At 39.9% G+C, this 20,428-nt stretch overlaps 1 protein-coding gene across 1 annotated transcript; it reads left to right on the plus strand.

Moving 5' to 3' along the window:
• The first annotated feature begins 5,843 nt into the window (after window positions 1–5,843).
• Window positions 5,844–17,163, plus strand: LOC136441953 (lactadherin-like). The gene is made up of 12 exons (XM_066438517.1): window positions 5,844–5,990; window positions 6,846–6,914; window positions 7,264–7,405; window positions 7,769–7,953; window positions 9,169–9,310; window positions 10,797–10,966; window positions 11,426–11,572; window positions 11,799–11,940; window positions 12,269–12,447; window positions 15,944–16,085; window positions 16,565–16,584; window positions 17,044–17,163. Exons 1-12 carry the CDS (start codon window positions 5,844–5,846, stop codon window positions 17,161–17,163), a joined length of 1,605 nt encoding a protein of 534 aa, XP_066294614.1.
• Window positions 17,164–20,428: the final 3,265 nt, after the last annotated feature.

The raw sequence follows: 20,428 nt of genomic DNA on the forward strand, positions 1-20,428 counted from the left end.
GTTTTACGGCGCAAAATATTCAACGTGTTCTGCAAACAGTTTTAGACTGAGAATTATAGATCAACTATAAAAATTGCAGCAGTCCCCGTGTTCAATTTTGTCTCTTTTATCGACGTAACAGTGTTATAAAACAGCAGCTCATCTATGTTAGATGCGTACTACTCGTGTTGGGTAAGGACAAGTCCATTGGAGCCATTATTTGCAGGTTGGGAGTGCCTTCACAAGAGGTTTAGTTTTTTTATATGACTGAGTTCTCTTGATATCTGCATATTGGGAGTTGCTGTTTTTGACTTGTGCTTGCCTTCACCAACAGGTTATGAAACACACATACATAAACACATGGTTACTTGAGAAAAAGTCATAAAATTCCCCCTGCAACGACTTAGCACCACCCCGTTAACTTAATTGTCATTTTACTATCTTATGAGGCATTCGACGTATTTCTGTATACATCACTGTTATAAATACATCATAAATACATCTGGAAAAATACAAGATGGAGACTCGCGACGAAGTCGTAAAATTCCCCTGGAACAACTTAGCGCTACGACGTTAATTTGCCTTAAACATAACTGTTACAACTCCAACATCCATACAATAACAAATAAACAGACACGCACACAGACACACAGAGAAACACACGCGCGCACAGAAACACACACTAACACACACGTACACATACACACATGCACTCACAGACACACACACACACAAACATAAATACACAGTGACTCAATAAAAGTTATATCATTCCCCTGCAATGACTTAAAACAGTCTCGTTAATTTTCCTTTGAATGTTGATGAAAGACTTGAGACACTTGGCGTATTTCTGTATGTACAATTGTCATGCATAAAATCTTGAAAAATAAGGACTTTAGAAGAAGTGGTAAAATTCCACTGCAACAAGTTAGTGCCACCACAATAATTTTGCTTTCAATATTTCATACACCATACCCACAGCCTCGACACACCCTCCACAGCAAAGGCAGACACACTCACAAAAACAACTTAGCGCCGCTACAATAATTTCCTTTGGATATTTCATGAGTGTTGTCGCGTGCAGCATTGTAATTCTATCCTCATACATCTGAAGAAATATGAAAATACATGACACACATAGACACACACACACACTCCCACACACACACTCGAACACGCACACACAGATCCACACAAACACGCTCACTGACACACACGTACGTTAGATTAAAAGTATAAGCAAAATATGAAGCTTTTGTTCCACTACATTTTCCACCTGACGGATTACCTTTTGTGCCTTTCTTCACCCAAGGATATTCGCCCTTCTGGATGAAAGCTCAATCACAAACCATTTGAATTTTCAAAAGACGCAGTTCTAGCTGACGCCCGGAAACGGCAGGGTAATTATAGCTGGACGACAAAAACATGATTTTAGACAAAATATTCCCCAAAACCAGAATCAATTTCTAGGAAAAAAGGGGATCTTTAAGTAGCAGAAACATGAATACATTAATGACAATAGTTTTGCCTTATTTTGCCAGTAATGTATAGGTGCATCTACCTCCAAAAAAACTAATGGTTTCGTCCTTGTTGTTATGACGTCAATACGTTTGTTTGGAAGTTGCGCAGATCCGAGTCTTGACAACAGACGTGAGGAGAAGCGCAGAGCGCCGCGTCAGGGGTGTCGCTGCTCCGTACAGCAAGAGGGTTTTTTTTCCCTTTCTGGATCTAATATCTAAACGGAGTAAAAAGACGAAAAAAGTACGTTGACCGGGCCGGGGATATCAGTTGTCTGGTCCCGTGGCGTCTGGTCCCGTAGACTATGAAGAACCCGCCCTGTGGAAGGATGGCTTCACCGCACGTTGTTCTTGTCAGGTTCACCTGTTGCATCATTCTTATCTCTGCAGTACGCGTGAAAGGTAGGCACTGCCCTTATCATTGAAACATCGCTGTTATAAAAGTAACATTAGTTGGCTGTAGGCTACGATGACCATCGAGACCATTACATTTGGCATCGTCTTAGCCTCCTTAGCATGCTTTTTCTGACGACATATTAAGTCTAACTGTAGTCGGTTCTTGTGATCCGGTCCACAAAAAGCAAGTACAGTTAGAACCGATATGGCACGCTTTAACCCATCAAAAGTCTGACTCGTAGAGCCTGGTAAGGTTGCGCACAATGTCTATGTTTTAAACAAAATGACGCTCGTGGACACTTAAATGGCTTACCCACCAAAGGCATTGGAAACTACATACTGGAGTTTGAAAAAAGAAAATTATATTATGTAATGTGTATACTTTTCAATTCTCCGCATCGTAAAAGTAAAATGCGGTTACAACAACGGGTTTTGGGCCAACATGTCGGACTGTGCGCTACTATACTTTGGGTGTGTTCGACACAGTCTCATGACTGATGTAAAACATAATTAGGCTCGACAGGCTCTCCTCGAGAAGAGGTCAGGGGTCGAGCCCTCATAGAAGCTGCTTTACGGCGCAAAATATTTTTAAAACAGTTTTAGGCTGAGAATAAGTCTACATACATACAATATGACTTTCCGCTAGCGCTGTTCTCGCGTACCATTTTGTCTCTTTTTTCCGACATTAAATTGTAATGAAAAAGAAGCAACTCATCTATATTCGATGCGTACTACTCGTGTTGGATGAGGACAAGGCCATTGGAGCCATTATTTGTGGGTTGAGTGTGCCTTCACAAGAGGTATATGAATGTTCAAAGCTTGCCCATAACTGATTTCTCTTAATATGTGCATATTGGGAGTTGCTGTTTGCGAGTTGAGTGTTCCTTTACCTACACTTTATGTCATAACCACATATACATAAACACGCGGTGACTCGAGAAAAAGTCATAAAATTCCATTGCAACCACTCAGCACCGTCTCGTTAATTTTCCTTTGAATCTTTAATGAGACACTCGGCGTATTTCTGAATGTACAATTGTTATCAAAACATCATACATACATCTCGAAAAACAAAATGGTGACTTAAGAAGAAGTAGTAAAATTCCACTGCAACAACTTAGTGCCACCACATTAGTTTTTCTTCTAATATTTCATACACCATACCCACAGCTCCGACAAACCCTCCACAACAAAGGCAGACACACTCACAAAAACAACTTAGCGTCGCTACAATAATTTTCTTTGAATATTTTATGAGTGTTGTCGCGTGCAGCATTGTAATTCTATCCTCATACATCTGAAGAAATATGAAAATACGTGACACACACAAACACACATAAATACACACAAACACGCTCACTGACACACACACAGATGTTAGATTAAATGTAAAAGCAAAATATGATGGTTTTGTCCCTCTACCTTTTTCACTTGACGGATCACCTTTTGTGCCTATCTTCACCCAAGGACATTCGCCCTTCTGGATGAAAGCTCAATCTAAAACCATTTGAATTCTCAAAAGACGCAGTTCTAGCCGACGCCCAGAAACGGCAGGGTAATTATGCCTGGACGACAAAAACAGGATTTATACAAAATATTCCCCTACAAATGACAACAACTCAGTAAAATCTCCAATACATTTTTATGAAAAAATGTGACTTCTAAGCAGTAGAAACAAGAATACATAAATGATAATAGTTTTACCACATTTTGCCAGTTATGTATAGGTTAGTTTACCTCGGAAAAAACTGTCATGGGTTCGTCCTTGTTGTTATGACGTCAAGAAGTTTGTTTGGACGTTGCGCAGATCCGAGTCTTGACAACAGACGCGAGGTGAAGCGCAGAGCGCCGCGTCTGGGGTGTCGCTGGTCCGCACAGCGAGAGGTTTTTCTTGCCTTTCTGGATTTAGCATCTAAAGGGGAGGAAAAGGAAGAAAAAAATTCGTTGACCCAAGGACATTCGCCGGGGATATCAGTTGTCTGGCCCCGTCGCGTCTGCTCCGGTAGAGAATGATGAACCCGATCGTTGGAAGGATGGCTTCACGGCACGGTGTTCTCGTCAGGTTCACCTGTTGCATCATTCTTATCTCTGCAGTACGCGTGAAAGGTAGGCGCTGCCGTTATCGTGGAAAACCCGCTGTTATAAGAATAAGATTAGTTGGATCTGCTCTACGATAAACACCGAGAAAATTACATACGGCAAGGTCTTATCCTCCTTAGCAGACTCTACCATGCAGTCGGTCTTTTTTTCTGATGACATATCAAGCCTAACTGTTTTAGGTTCTTGTGATCCGGTCCACAAGAAAGCAAGTACAGTTAGATCCGATATGGCTATCGGAAAGTAGCACATTATAATCCATCAAAGTCTGACTCGTAGAAAGCCTGACTCGTAGAGCCTGGTAAGGTTGCTGACAATGTCTATATTTTACACAAAATGACGCTCGTGGGCACTTTAAGCTTATCTACCGAAGGAAAATGAAACTATATTTTTCAGTTTGAAAAAGATAATGTATGTGTATACTTTTCAATTCTCCGCATCGTAAAAGTAAAATACAAAGTAACGGTTTCAACAAAGGGTTTTGGGCCAACAAGTTTGCTATCATATTTTGGTTGTGTTCGACACAGACACATGACTGATGTAAAACATAATAAGGCTCCACAGGCTCTCCTCGAGAAGAGGTCAGGGGTCGAGCTGCTCTTAGAGACTGTTTTAAGGCGCGAAATATTAATATTCAACACGTTCTCCAAACGGTTTTAGACTCAAAATTATCGATCTACAGTCAGAATTGCTGCGGTCCCCGTGTACCATCTTGTGGCTTTTACCGGCGTAAAAGCGTTAAAAAAACACAACATAAAACACCAACTCATCTATATTCATGGTGTACTACTCGTGTTGGATGAGGACAAGGCCATTGGAGCCATTATTTGAGAGTTGGGTGTGCCTTCACAAGAGGTTCATGAATTTTTGATAGTTTGTACATGACTGAGTTTTCTTAGTATCTGCATATGTTGAGATGCTGTGTGCGAGTTGGGTGTGCCCCACCTACAGGTTACGACCTTTTCAGTCCTAGCGAGCACGGATAATAGAAACGTCAGATCGATCTTTCCAAAAACCATTTATTCGAAAATGATACCGCTCTGGGCATGAATATTCTTCATTTTTATAAAGCAACGCAGATGAGAGCTCCATGAACATTCGTAAAACTATGACGTTTCTCTACTTTACCTTACCTTAATCTTTTCCACCAAGAATTATTGCACAGTGAGACTTCATCGGCTTGTGTAAATGAATGTACTTTATTGCTCAACACTCAATATTGTACATGTTACAATGTATGGCATTGAATCAACAACAATACAAGGCTTATTATAATTCTAACTGCAAAATATTATTGATCACAGTATATGGGTTACAATATAGCCATGTATGGCTAATTCGCTGCGCTTTTTTAATGATGTATAGAGAAACTGACCTATGTATATGGATATGACGACAATACATGGAATATGTCGTTTTTGTACCAGATAGGGTAAAGTTTGGCTTAGTAGTGATTAAATAACCCTTAAAGAAAGGTTTTGGGATCCCTCCCTGATAACAAATCTCCTGGCCTGGATGACATTCCGGCCATCATCTTGAAATACCTGGTAATTCAAGGACCTTCTTTTACATCGGTGCAAACTTTTATGTATCACAGACCACCTGATGGTGAGACTAGTTCATTTGGGGTAGTTACAGGAGTTTCTCCAGGGTGACACTTCAGCAACTTATCTATTTATCATTGTACTTGACTATGACTATGTTCTAAGACTCTCACTAGACATAAATGAAAACAAAGGTATAAACATCAAACCGCGCAGGAGTCGAATATACCCTGCTCAGAATCTCACTGGTATGGATTTTGCAGATGACCTTGCTTTATACCGTTATCCAGCATGTAGCGATCTGCTTGGGATGGAATCTGGTGCCATACCTGAAGACAGCATCACTGCATCCTCGTTCACTGGTGTTTGGCACGAGCCTTACCGCGGGCGGTTAAATGGAGTCGCCGGCCAAGCCGCCTGGGTATCCAAGTACGACACCATCGGAGAGTGGTTGCAGGTAGGCATGCATCTTCATTAACTGAACAATCGTGTTCTGTACGTTTTCTCGCTGCTGGAAAATTGAATTCTTATCTGTCAATACGTTTATCACAATATATATATCAGGTTTAACAGTGAATCAAAGGGATTTAGCGGTCCTGCGAAAACGTCCGTTAGGTCTGCCTGGCCGACGTTTTCGTAACTGCTTAGTTTCCTTCATTGGCATTGTTAGGTTGTTTTACTACTTGTCACAACATAACCCTGTTGGCGTCGTGTAGCGTAACGGCTAGAACATTCCGCCGTCAAACAAGGGAACCCGAGTTCGATCCCGGCTTGCCCCCAGACATGCGCCCGGACGTTGTGCCCTTGGGAAAGGCACTTAACACACATTTCCTCACTTCACTCGTGTGTAAATGAGTATCAAGCTTCGGTTAGGGACGTCCCTCGGATATGACGTTAAATGGAGGTCCCGTGTTTGGGGAGAGCCACACCCAGCGCACGGTAAGAACCCACCACACATTTCGAAAAAGAGTAGGGGCATGCCCTGGTGTGCGATAGTCCAAACCTTACAGTCTGGTCTGGGTTGACATCTTGAAAAGGTGATAGTCACCTGTTATGTCAATCCTTCCAATAAATAAACCCTGCGGTTCAAAATGTCAGCCAAGAAACTCTTCTAGAGGTTGTGATGTTTTGAGCAGGCATTTCATGCATTTATCGCATTGAGAATATCTAACTGCATAATCAATATATGTCAATATCGTCTAGTTTCAGCCTACATGAATGTCTTCAATAGAAAGATGAATCTGCTGCTCTTCTTGCTTCTTATTTAGCATTCTATAACAAAATAAATAACTCCATGTGAATTGCCTTTCAGGTGGATTTAGGGGAAATGAAGCGCGTCACGGGAACCATCATTCAGGGTCGGTATGTAGCGGACGAGTGGGTGACGTCATACAAACTCCAGTACAGTACATATCGGATTACCTGGACGACATACTCCTTCAACAATGGCTTAGAAATGGTATCTGAAAGTATATCACTTTGTATTTTCAGATTAAACAAAATACCACAAAGGATGAATTTTTCCTGAACATTTTATATAGTAAAGCAGTTTTGATCTATTAGTTTTATCTGCACTATTCAGAGTGTGGGTATTGGACGGAACGTACAGAACTTATTTCGTCATTGGTAGTGATGAAAACTTCTTTGTCTAGATCTAAATCTGCATGAACTATACTACACAGAAGATTAGAAGAAATCTTCATCTTAAGTATACGTTTACCTTTTTCCAGGTATTTCCAGGCAGTGCCGGCAGGCATATCCCTGTCACGAACCTACTGAACAACCCAGTTTATGCCCGATATGTGCGTTTCTTGCCGCAAACCTGGCACGGACGCATGTCCATGAGGGCGGAGATTGTGGGCTGTGACACAAGTAGGTTTTAAGCCTGATGAGACGGCTTGAGTATTCCTAACGTTTTAAACTGAATTTTTTAATTATTTTATTCCATAACCAAGGGCGTTACGTGGTTCAGTTTCGCCATGACGGCGGATATTGTGGGCTGTAACACCAGTAGGTTATAACACTGAACCAAATGTACCTAAAAATGTCTTGACATCTTGAAGTAAAAACTATAATTAAATATTTTACATAAAAAATGCAGAAAGAAAATTTTGGTAGATGAACGTTTCATCACGTAAGGGAAATACACATTACAACCTGTTACAAGTGGAGTTCCAAGCATTATGAATAGAAAACAGTCTCTTTGTTACTGGTTTCATCTACTTGATCTCCCAGCTGCAGTGGTCCCAACCTGTCCATATCTGCTTGGGATGGAATCTGGTGCAATACCTGATGGCAGCATCACTGCGTCCTCGTTCTATGGTGCTGGTTCGGAGCCTTACCTCGCGCGGTTATACGGAGTCGCCGGCGGAGGCGCCTGGGTAGCCGAGCACCCTCACACCATCGGAGAGTGGCTGGAGGTACGCATACATCTTCATTAAGTATACATCTTCCTGCTGGAAAATTGGACTTTTATTTGTCAATACGTTTATCACTAGATATACCCGGTTTATCAGTAAATTTTATTTCTTTTCATTTATTTGTTTGACTGTGTATACGGTACAACAGCCAAGGTTGCCCGACTAGCAGTAGCTATATTGTAAGGGGTCAACCTTGCTGCACAATACATAGTGGAATAAAATAGTTACATTAGTTAACAAGATAAAATCATACAGGCATACAATCATACAAGCTCTCACAAGTAATAAGCATTTACATTCTTTAAGTAACACGCTATAGGATCTAAAGGGGAGAAAAATGCATTGTCTATCAACGGGCTGTACACTGGAATAATAGAAACTTCATACTAGGACCGGGGAGTTTAAACAGAGAATGGGTCCCCCAGGGACCTCCATGCCATATTTTTAAAAGTAGAAAGTGAGGGGGCCGTCAGTAAATCATAGGGATTAAGCAGTCCAGACAAAACGTCCGTAAAAACTGACTGACGTTTTCGTAACTGCTTAGTTTCCGTCATCTGGGCAGCCTTGTGAGATTGTTTTCATACTGTGGTTCCAAATGTCGGCCAGGAAAGTCTTCCAGAGGTAGTGATGTTTTAAGCAGGCATTTAATGCATTTATTGCATTGAGAATATCAAACTGCATAATCATATTTGGTCAGTATGATCTAGTTTCAACGTACAATCATATCTTTAATCTGTTGTTTTTCCTCCTTCTTATTTTGTATTTTATAACAAAATAACCAACTACATGTGAATTGCTTTTAAGGTGGATTTAGGGGAAATAGAGCGCGTCACGGGAACCATCATTCAAGGTCGGCCTAATAGCAACCAGTGGGTGACGTCATACAAACTCCAGTACAGCCAAGATCGGATTACTTGGACGACATATGCTCACAGCAATGGCTCAGATATGGTATCTCTAAAGATATCACTTTGTTTTTATTTCTATATTTAAGATAATACAACAAAACATTATTTTTTTCCCTGAACATTTTATATAGGAAAGAGGTTTTGATCTGTTAGTTTTATCTACGCTATTCAGAGTATGTGTCTTGGACAGATCGTAAATAACTTATTTGGTCATTGGTAGTGATAAATATATTTTTGTCTAGATCTAAAGCTGAATAAACTTTACTATACAGAATAGTAGAATCTAAAGTATCCGTTTATCTTCCAGGTCTTTCCTGGCAGTGCCGACAGAAATACCCCCGTCATCAACCTACTGAACAACGAAGTTGATGCCCGTTATGTGCGTTTCGTGGTTCAGTCCTGGCATACGATGGTCAGCATGCGGGTGGAGATTGTGGGCTGTAACACCAGTAGGTTGTAAGCCAGAGGAGCTGTGCTTGAGTCTTCCTAACTTTTCTAAGTGGAATTTTTAATCTATTCTATTCCATGACCAAGGGCATTTCGTGGTTCTGTCTTGGACCAGAACATTGTAATGAGGGCGGAGATTGTGGGTTGTAACGCCAGTAGGTTTCAACACAGATGCCACAGATAAACATTGCTGGATTCATTATTGCCTTTAATCATTGTAGAATGATTGGATGAAACGATGAACATACATTTTTCTCATGACGTAGGTAACCTAAGGATGGAAACATGTAGTATTTCGTAACGAAAGTTACTCTTCTAAGAGCGGTGGCTCTTAAGTTGCAGAAAGTTTGTGACACTCCGTCTCCTTTGAGGGTTGACGGTAAAACCCGATGTAGACTTCTTATCTCACTCATATCTAAAAAAATGTTTAGTACTGTGTCTAGCATTTCTACTTTGTGAAATTTAAAATCCAGGAGCCCAAAATGTATGTGTTGGGACCCCTAGATGTTGTCGAGCTTGGGAGTTTGTCTTTCGGTATCTTCAATTTGCACGTCTCTTCAGATGGGTATTTTCATGTTTAGAACTCGGAAATTATGTCACATAAAAGACGACATTTGTCTTTAGTTAGCTGGTGACTTATTAAGGATTCGTTTCCATTCGAGCTTGTAATTTTTTTAAACTAGCTTTTAAACATTTTTTTTTTCAATTTTTTTTTCTTTTCATGTCCTCCCAGCCTAAGTTGCATAGTGTTTGTGAAACGGTTAGGCTATTTCCTGACTCAGTGGTCCTGGGTTCAAATCCCTTGACAGGCCACTATGTTGTGGTTTGGGGAAAGGCACTTACCTCGCTCCATGTAGGTGAACAAGACTTCGGAGACATCATATCTCCATGAGCTGATTATGCAAAGACCTGCACATTTACATAATCTTTGCTTGGTCATATACACCTTTTACTTACACAGGTCAAAATGCCGACAGTCAAATAATTTAATACTTAGAAGAAGTATGGCGCTTTTTGCATTAATTATTTAAATTAGAAATCTATTTGCATAATTCGTATCTGTAAATAATTTAACTGCCATAAACTAAATGTTACTTCAAAACTTCAAATATATAAACTTCTCATAAACTCAGCAAATTAAGTCCCAATTTCTACAATATGCACTTCTTTACAATTATGTACATCTCTGTCCAAGCTATCTCTGCCTGCACAATATCATTTAAATCCGTGATCCCCTTGTTCAGTTATTCTCAGCATACCAAAGATCATCATAATCAACACAGACAAGCAGACCCAAAACAATTTCTCCATTTTTTTATTGAGATAAGAAATTAGTGCCTGGTTGGGGAGGTAAAAGATGGTGGAAGTAGAGGATAGGGCTTCGCTTCTCAATATCGCGCCATAGACACAGTGGGTAAAATCACACTGCCCTCATGGCCTCAAAACGGCTATGGGACTATCTTAAACGCTTACCGTTTTACCTCCCAGCAATATGTAGCGATCCACTTGGGATGGAATCTGGTGCCATACCTGATGACAGCATCACTGCATCCTCGTTCCATAGTGCTGATCTCGTTCCTTACAATGGGCGGTTAAACGGAGTGGCCGGTGGAGGCGCCTGGATGGCCATATCAAACACTATCGGACAGTGGCTGCAGGTAGGCATACATCTTCATAATCTAAACAATCTTGTTCTGTACATTATCTGTCAATACGTCTATCGCTATATATATTTTAGGTTTAACAGTGAATCGTGAGGATTAAGCGGTCCTGGCAACACCACCATAAAAATGTTTACCTTCCCAACGGTTACGTAACTGCTTAGTTTCCTTCATCAGGGCAGCCTTATTATTTGCTTTAATATCTGACGCAATGCAACCCTGCGGTCCTAAATGTCGGCCAGGAAAAACCGCCAGAGGTTCTGATGTTTTTAACTTGCATTTTACGCATTTGCCGCATTAAATATATCTTCCAAATCTGCATAATCAATTTTCGTCAATAAGGTCTAGTTTCAGCGTACATGTATGTATTCAAGAAATAGGTCATCTACTGCTCTTCTTGCTTCTCATTTTGCAGTCTATAACAAAACAACCAACTACACGTGAATTGCCTTTCAGGTGGATTTAGGTGAGATGAAGCGCGTCACGGGCACCATCATTCAGGGTCGGCGTAATACCGAACAGCGAGTGACGTCATACAAACTCCAGTACAGTACAGATCGGATTACTTGGACAACATGTGCCGGCAGCGATGGATCAGAAATGGTAGGTGAAAAATAAAGATGTCACTTTGTTTTCATACTTATATTTAACAAAGTTGTTTGGACATTTTCAATAGCAGAGCGGTTTTGATCCATAAGTTTTATTTGCACTATTCAGTATTGGTCCTATGCGCATTGTACAGAAATTGTCTATATCTACAGCTAACTTAACTAAACTATACAGAAGATTGGAAAAAAAACCTCCTTCAAAATATTCGTTTACCTTCCAGGACTTTGCAGGCAACGTCGACAGGAGTACCCCTGTCACGAACCTACTGAACAACCCAGCTGATGCCCGTTATGTGCGTTTCCTGCCTCAGACCTGGAATCATGTTATGTCCATGAGGGCGGAGATTGTGGGATGTAACACAAGTATGTTTCAAGCCATATGAGATGTACTTGAATATGCCTAGTGCTTTAAGTGGAATTTTCATTCCATAACCGAGGTGAAATTGAAATTAGAGATTTGCATGGTGCCAACACAAAAAAAAATGCTAAACTTATACAATTAATTTGAACTCGTTACCAACAAAATTCTAGGAAAAGTCACCAAGTTTGGTAGTCCTAGCACATGTCTTTCAGCAGTTGCATGACGTCAAAGTTGGAGCGGGCACTTTTACCCCCCCCCCCCCAGTCTAGATAAGGTCCAATAGGAAACGGTACTCTTTTTGTTAATTGTTCAATGTACTTGACCCTCCAGCTGCAGTTCTCCCTTGTCTTTATCTGCTTGGGATGGAATCTGGTGCCATACCTGACGGCAGCATCACTGCATCCTCGGTCGGCGGTCTTAATTACGTCCCTTACCGCGGGCGGTTAAACGGAGTTGCTCCTGGAGGCGCCTGGGCGCCCTTGATATACTCCATCGGACAATGGTTGCAGGTAGGCATAAATGTTCATGAACTAAAGTATCGTATTCTGTACAATATATATATACCGACCAAGGATGCAGTGATTGCAGGTATATTTATACATATATACCTGCATACCTGCAATCATAGCATCCTCGGTCGGTGGTCCTAATTAATGTATGTATGATATATATATATATATATATATATATATATATATATATATATATATATATATATATATATATATATATATATATATATATATATATATATATATATATATATATATATATATATATATATATATATATATATATATATTTATATATACTCAGTACCTCAGGAAGATCTACCGGCCGACACATGGGTAGAACACTTCAGAACTATACACAGCAAATCCAGACTAAAACAAAAAACTTTTGATCTTAATTTTGAAAAGGAAATTCTTCACAAATTCCAGGCACTACAAAAATGTGAAGCAAGTCCAGGACCTTTAGATAATCCAATTACTGCATCAGAAATCAACGATGCAATAAAAGCCCTCAAGAACAAAAAAGCCAGCGGGGACGACATGATCATCAATGAAATGCTAAAAGCCGGAAAAATAATCCTATTGTCCCCTTTATTAAGACTATTTAACAGCACATTTTCGAAAGGAACTTTCCCCAAAACATGGTCCCAAAGTTATATTGTCCCGATCTTCAAAGCAGGGCGAAAAGACGACCCCAACAATTATCGGGGAATCGCCATTTCAAGTTGTTTAGGAAAACTGTTCTCTTCAATACTTAACAGAAGATTGTCAACCTTTCTTGAAGAAAAAGAAATAATAAAACCAAACCAAACAGGATTCCGAAAAAATTACAGGACATCTGATAACATCTTCATACTGAAAACCCTTATATCTAAATACACACAATCTGGAAAACGCTTATTTGCTTGCTTTGTAGATTTGTCAAAAGCCTTTGACTCCATCTGGCACGAGGGGCTATTGTACAAACTCCTTTCCAATGGCATTTCAGGAAAAGTCTTTGATATAATCAAGGATTTATACAACCAGTCCGAAGCTAGTGTCAGAACTAAGACGGGCTTGACTGAAAATTTTCCTGTTGAAATTGGTGTACGTCAAGGTTGCGTTCTAAGCCCCACCTTATTCAACCTGTACATTAGTGACCTTATAGAGGAACTAAATGCAAAACACCTAGACGCCCCCCTGTTACAACTCTCAAAAGTAAATAGCCTATTTTATGCAGATGATATTGTTTTACTATCGGAAAGTAAGGAGGGACTACAGAAAGCAATTAATACTCTTGGCCGGTATTGCCAACAATGGAAGCTGACTGTCAACCTGGCGAAAACAAAAATTATAGTATTTAACAAAAGAGGCCTTTTATTCAATAATCTTAGTTTTTCACTATGTAATAAAGAGATAGAGATAGTTTCATCATATTGCTACCTAGGAATTATGTTTACAGCAGGATGTACATTTAGCGCTGCCACGAAAAATCTACAAAAGAGAGCCTTAAGAGCAATGTATAACATCAGAAGTACGCTTGGGGAGACTAGATCTTCTGTATCACTGCATTGTAAACTGTTTGACACATGTATTGTACCGATATTATTGTATGGATCTGAAGTCTGGTGCAACAGTAATATGAATGACAAATCTCCGATAGAAACTGTACATCTAAAATTCTGTAAATATGTCTTTGGTGTTCGGAGGAACGCCAGTAACTTTGCATGTAGATCGGAACTGGGTCGTTTTCCGTTACAAATAGAGGCTCAATGGCTATGTTAGATTGGTTAACGAAGTACATACAGATAGTCTTCAATACGAAGCTTATATGGTACAGCAAGATCTAGATCGCCGAAAAACATCCTGCTGGTTATCTAATGTAAGAAAAATGTTAGAGGAGTCTGGTTTTGCCTTCCTATACATAAACGGTCCCTCAAACACACATTCGCATTCAAATGACCTAAAACAAAGATTGAAGGATATTTACATCCAAAAATTTTAATTCAGAATTACACGCTAAAGGACGAAGAGAAAAACAAGGCAACAAATTAAGAACATACAAAACTTTCAAAAAAATATATGAAAGAGAAGCATATTTAAACATTGCAAACTTCGAACATCGCAGAGCGATGTGTAAACTTCGCATCAGTGACCACTCCCTACACATAGAATCTGGCAGGCAAAACCGTACCCCTCCAAATAATAGAACATGCGAATTCTGTGACGATTTATATGTTGAAGATGAAAGCCACTTTTTAATTGATTGTTCCTTATATAAAGATGAGCGGCAATCGTTGTTTAAGATAATAGAATTAGACAAGAAATGTACAAAAATGTCAAAACAGGATACTTTTATATACCTGATGTCATGTAAGAACGAATATATAATGGACAAAGTATGTAGTCATATTTCCAAATGTTTCAAAAAGAGAGAAGAAACTACTAGGTGATCATCATTTAGTTTAGCAATATCCCACAGGTTGTATGTTCTAGTTTTTAGCATTAGAATGTAGCATTTTATCAATTTATGTTTTATATTATGTTCCCTACAGACCACATGTGGTCTTCTGTGCATTTAGCCCTTATGGGCAGGAATATGCAATAAAGACTATTATATATATATATATATATCATACATACATTAATTAGGACCACCGACCGAGGATGCTATGATTGCAGGTATGCAGGTATATATGTATAAATATACCTGCAATCACTGCATCCTTGGTCGGTGGTCCTAATTACGTTCGTTACCGCGCAACCCTTATATACTATTCATATATATAGAGTTTTATCAATGAACCATCACTAAATTCTACCTGGCCTACGTTTTCATAACTTTCCTTCATCAGGGCAGCCCTATTAAAATGTTGGCCAGGAAAATCTTCCAGATGTCATAATGGTTTTACCTGGGCTTTTGATGATGTTTTGATCCGGCATTTCATGCATTTGCCGCACTGACAATATCTAACTCCATAAACAATATCTATCAATATCGTCTAGTATTAGCCTATATGAATATCTTCAAGAGATCGGTACTGCTCTTCTTGCTTCTTATTTTTCATTCTATAACAAAATGTACATGTGAATTGCCTTTTAGGTAGATTTAGGGGAAATGAAGCGCGTCACGGGCACCATCATTCAGGGTCGGCATGGGAGGGACGAATGGGTGAAGTCATACAAACTCCAGTACAGTACAGATCGGATTACTTGGACAACATATGCCGGCAGCGATGGATCAGAAATGGTATGTGAAACTTTGACTTTGTTTTTATTTTTGATTGGATAAAGACTACAGAGATTTTTCCTCAAAATTTTGATATACCAGAGCGGTTTTTATTCATTAGTTTTGTCTGTGCTGTTCAGAGTATGGGTCTTGGACGGATTGTGCAGAAAATATTTGATCATTTATAGTGACAAAGATCTTTTCGTCTAGATCTAAAGCTGCATGAATTATACTATACAGACGAGTAGAAGAAAACCTCCTTTAAAATATTCGTTAACCTTCCAGGTCTTTGCCGGCAACGTCGACAGGAATACCCCTGTAACGAACCTACTGAACAACCCAGTTGATGCCCGTTATGTGCGCTTCCTGCCTCAGACCTGGCATCATGTTATGGCCATGAGGGTGGAGATTGTGGGATGTAACACAAGTAGGTTTAAAGCCATATGAGATGTGCTTGAATATGCCTACTGTTTCTAAGTGGGATTTTCATATAATTTCATTCCAATTTCGTCGCATGGCCATGAGTGTGGAGATTGTGGGCTGTAACACAAGTAGGTTTCAAGCCAGATTAGATTTTTGAGCATTACAAACGTTTCTAGGAGGAAATTTTTCATTTATTTTATTGCATAACCAATGGCGTTACGTCGTTCAATGTTGACTCAGTACATCGACATGAGAGCTGAAATTGAGGGCTGTAACACCAGTAGGTTATAAAACTGAACTAGATGTACTTAATAGTCCGCTGTTTTCTGCTGCTGCAGTAGTGGAAACATCCTGCAGCCGCAATCAGTCTTCCTTCAATCTTTTCCACTTCCTTCAATCTTTTCCACTTCCTTCAATCTTTTCCACTTCCGGCTCCTGTAGGTTCCTTTCTGACCGCAACGGTCCTTGCCCTCTTTCTTTTAGGTCTGCCCTCAGTAGACTCAGTAAGTTTTTGCAATGTCTTCCTTTTCTGGATCTGTATGTAGGGATGTACTTAAATACTTCTAACACCTTGACGTGGAATCTATAATTCAATCTTTTACATAATCAATGCAGAGTGGTAACATGATAATCGAACATTTCATTACATAAGGATGGGAAAAACATACTACTGTTTATTGTTTATTTTGGGCTATCATTATTTGTTATGACAACGATACATCTAAAGAAATATGACTAAGTATTTACAATGGGAGAGGGCGGACTAGCTGACAGTAGTGTCGCCAGAAAGGACTCGACGAGAAGGCCTCCGAACGGAGCAGCAGCTTAATTATGTCATTCTCAGGCCCTTACAGCGGAGAGACAAGCAGGTATTATATTACAAGCTGTTACAAGTGGATTTTCCAGCATCGTACATAGGAAACAGTCTCTTTGTTAATGGTTTCATCTACTTGACCCTCCAGCTGCAGTTCTCCCAGTCTGTCCGTATATGCTTGGGATGGAATCCGGTGCCATACCTGATGGCAGCATCACTGCATCTTCGTTCTATGATGTTGGACATGAGTCTTACCGCGGGAGGTTAAACGGAGTCGCCGGCGTAGCCACCTGGGTATCCAAGTACAACAGGATCGGAGAGTGGTTGCAGGTAGGCATACATCTTCATGAACTAAACAATCGTGATGGAAAATGGGAAACCTGCTGAAAAATTGGCTTTTTATCTGTCAATACGTTTATCAAAGTAGTATATATATACGTGAGGAGGGGTCGTTAAATCCGGGAGGCCCCGGGCGGACCCTCTGGCGCCGCCCTTATTAGCATATCATATGCATGATTGACAGGTCGTATACATATATATATATATATATACAGATATAAGTCTTCAATAGATAGCTAAATATACTGCTCTTCTTGCTTCTCATTTTGCAATCTCTAACAAAATTAACAACTGCATGTAAATCGCCTTTCAGGTGGATTTAGGGCAAATAGAGCGCGTCATGGGCACCATCATTCAGGGTCGGCTTAATAGGGACGAGTGGGTGACGTCATACAAACTCCAGTACAGTACAGATCGGATTACTTGGACGACATATGCTCGCAGCGATGGCTCAGACATGGTATCTGTAAAGATATGACTTTGTATTTATTTTCAGATTAAACAAAATACCACAAAGCATTATGTTTGCAAAACATTTTATAGAGCAAAGCAGTTTTGATCTATTGTTTTATCTGTACTATTCAGAGTGTGGCACCTGGACGGATTGTACAGAAACTATTTGGTCGTTGGTAGTGACAAAGATTTTTTAGTCTAGATCTTCAGCTGAATAGACTACACTACTGCAGAAAATATTTGATCATTTACAGTGACAAAGATTTTTTTGTCTAGATCTAAAGCTACATTAATTATACAGAAGAATAGAAGAAACCCTCATTTGAAGTATCCGTTTACCTTCCAGGTCTTTCCAGGCAACGTCGACAGGTATACCCCTGTCACGAACCTACTGAACAACTCAGTTGATGCCCGTTATGTTCGTTTCGTGGTTCAGTCCTGGTATTTTGGTATCGCCATGAGAGCGGAGATAGTGGGCTGTAACACAAGTAGGTTTCAAGCCAAATAAAATCTTCTTCAGTATTCCTAATGTTTCCAAGTGGAATTTGTAACTTATTTTATTCCATAACCAATGGCGTTACGTGGCTCAGTCTTGAACTCAGTACATCGCCATGAGGGCGGATATTATGGGGTGTAACACCAGTAGGTTATAAAACTGAATCAGATGAACATACATATTTCTTCCATCTTGAAATGGAACCTATATATCAATCGTTTACATAATCAATATAGAATGAAAACGTTCATAGATAAACATTTCATCACGTAAGGATAGGGACAATACAGTACAGGCGGTTACAAGTGGAGTTACCAGCAATGGGAAGCACTTTCTTTGCCAATGGTTTTATCTATTTGATCCCCCAGCTACAGTCCCCCCAGCCTGTCCATATATGCTTGGGATGGAATCTGGTGCCATACCTGATGAAAGCATCACTACATCCGCGGTATACGGTGAATATGATTCTTACAGGGCTTACAACGGGCGATTAAATGGAGTCGCTGGTGGAGGTGCCTGGATGCCGCATAACATCATCGGACAGTGGTTGCAGGTAGGCATATATATTCATTAAGTGCACAATCGTGTTCTGTTAGCTCATTTGGAAGCGTTACTGTAGAAAGTCAATTCGTTCATGTTGAATGAAAGAGATCTTGCCCATGGGTTCTGACAACACCATGAACATATTTATCTAGTCGACGTTTTGAACGAATGTACCGCTCCTTGCAGCAGCACCACCTTGCGGTCCGAATTATCGACCTTTAAAACCTTTTCGGCGTTGTGATGTTTTGACCTGGGGTTTCCTGCATTCGCCGTATAGATATTCCTCACAGTATACATCGTTGTGGCCTAGATTCAGCCTACAGAGGATGTTTTAAGATACAAGTTAATATTTTTTTCTTCTAATTTGGCAATTTGTAAAGAAAAACACAACTATTGCCTTTCAGGTCGATCTAGGTGAAATGAAGCATGTCATGGGCACCATCATTCAGAGTCGGCTTAATTATGAGCATTGGGTGACGTCATACAAACTCCTGTACAGTACAAATCGGATTACTTGGACGACATATGCCGCCAGTAATGGATCAGAAATGGTATCTAAAGTACTCTACCTCTTTTTCATTTAAGATTAAACAAAATTGATCAATTTTTCCTGGACATTCTATAAAGCAGAGCGGGATCGATTAATTAGTTTTATCTCCGCCATTAATAGTGTGGGCCTTAAACCGATTGTACAGAAACAACTTGGTCAATAGTAGTGATAAAGATCGTATTCTTTTTCTAGATCTAGCGCTGAATAAAATATACTACACAGTAGAATAGAAGAAAACCTAATCTGAAGTATCCGTTTCAGGTATTTCCGGGCAACGTCTACATGAATACGCCCGTCACGAACCTACTGAACAACTCGGTTGATGCCCGTTATGTGCGTTTCGTGATTCTGTCCCGGCTGGACATAATCGCAATGAGGGCGGAGATTGTGGGCTGTAACACCAGTAGGTTTTAATTCGAATTGAATGTGCCTTAACATTCCTAAGATATTCAATTTGAATTTAGAATCCATTCTTGTCCATATGCAATGTAGAATTGAAACGTAATCAAGGGAATGGAATGGAACATAAGTATTTCATTATGTATATGATGGGAACCAAATGAGCACTTTCAAAAAGTATCAGCAGGTACTTACTTGACTTCTCCCCAAGAATCATTGAATTGTGAGCCTCGTTTTTTAATTGAATTGTTTAAAGGAAGTTCAGAGTTTGATTTACAGCTATAAAAGTTGTCAAAACTGTCTATACAATGATATAACCAGCAATGGGACTTAAAAACTGATGTGTAAGGGAGGTTATGCACTAAATATATATACATACATACATACATACATACATACATACATACATACATACATTCATACATAAATATAAAAGGAACTATACGCAAATTGTAGTCACAGGTGTTTGATTAGAAATCTCTTTGCTAATGGTTTCATCTACTTGATCCCCCAGCTGTAGTCCCCCCAGCCTGTCCACATATGTTTGGGATGGAATCTGGTGCAATACCTGATGGCAGTATCACTGCGTCATCGTTCTATCTTGCTGGTGAAGAGCCTTACCGCGGGAGGTTAAACGGAGTCGCCGTCATAGGCGCCTGGAGATCTAAGTACAACAGCATCGGGGAGTGGTTACAGGTAGGCATACATCTTCATAAGCTAAGAAACCGTGCCCTGTACCTAATCTCCCTGTGC

This window comes from Branchiostoma lanceolatum, chromosome 9, assembly GCF_035083965.1.
Source record: "Branchiostoma lanceolatum isolate klBraLanc5 chromosome 9, klBraLanc5.hap2, whole genome shotgun sequence".
NCBI classification, from domain to species: Eukaryota; Metazoa; Chordata; class Leptocardii; order Amphioxiformes; family Branchiostomatidae; genus Branchiostoma; species Branchiostoma lanceolatum.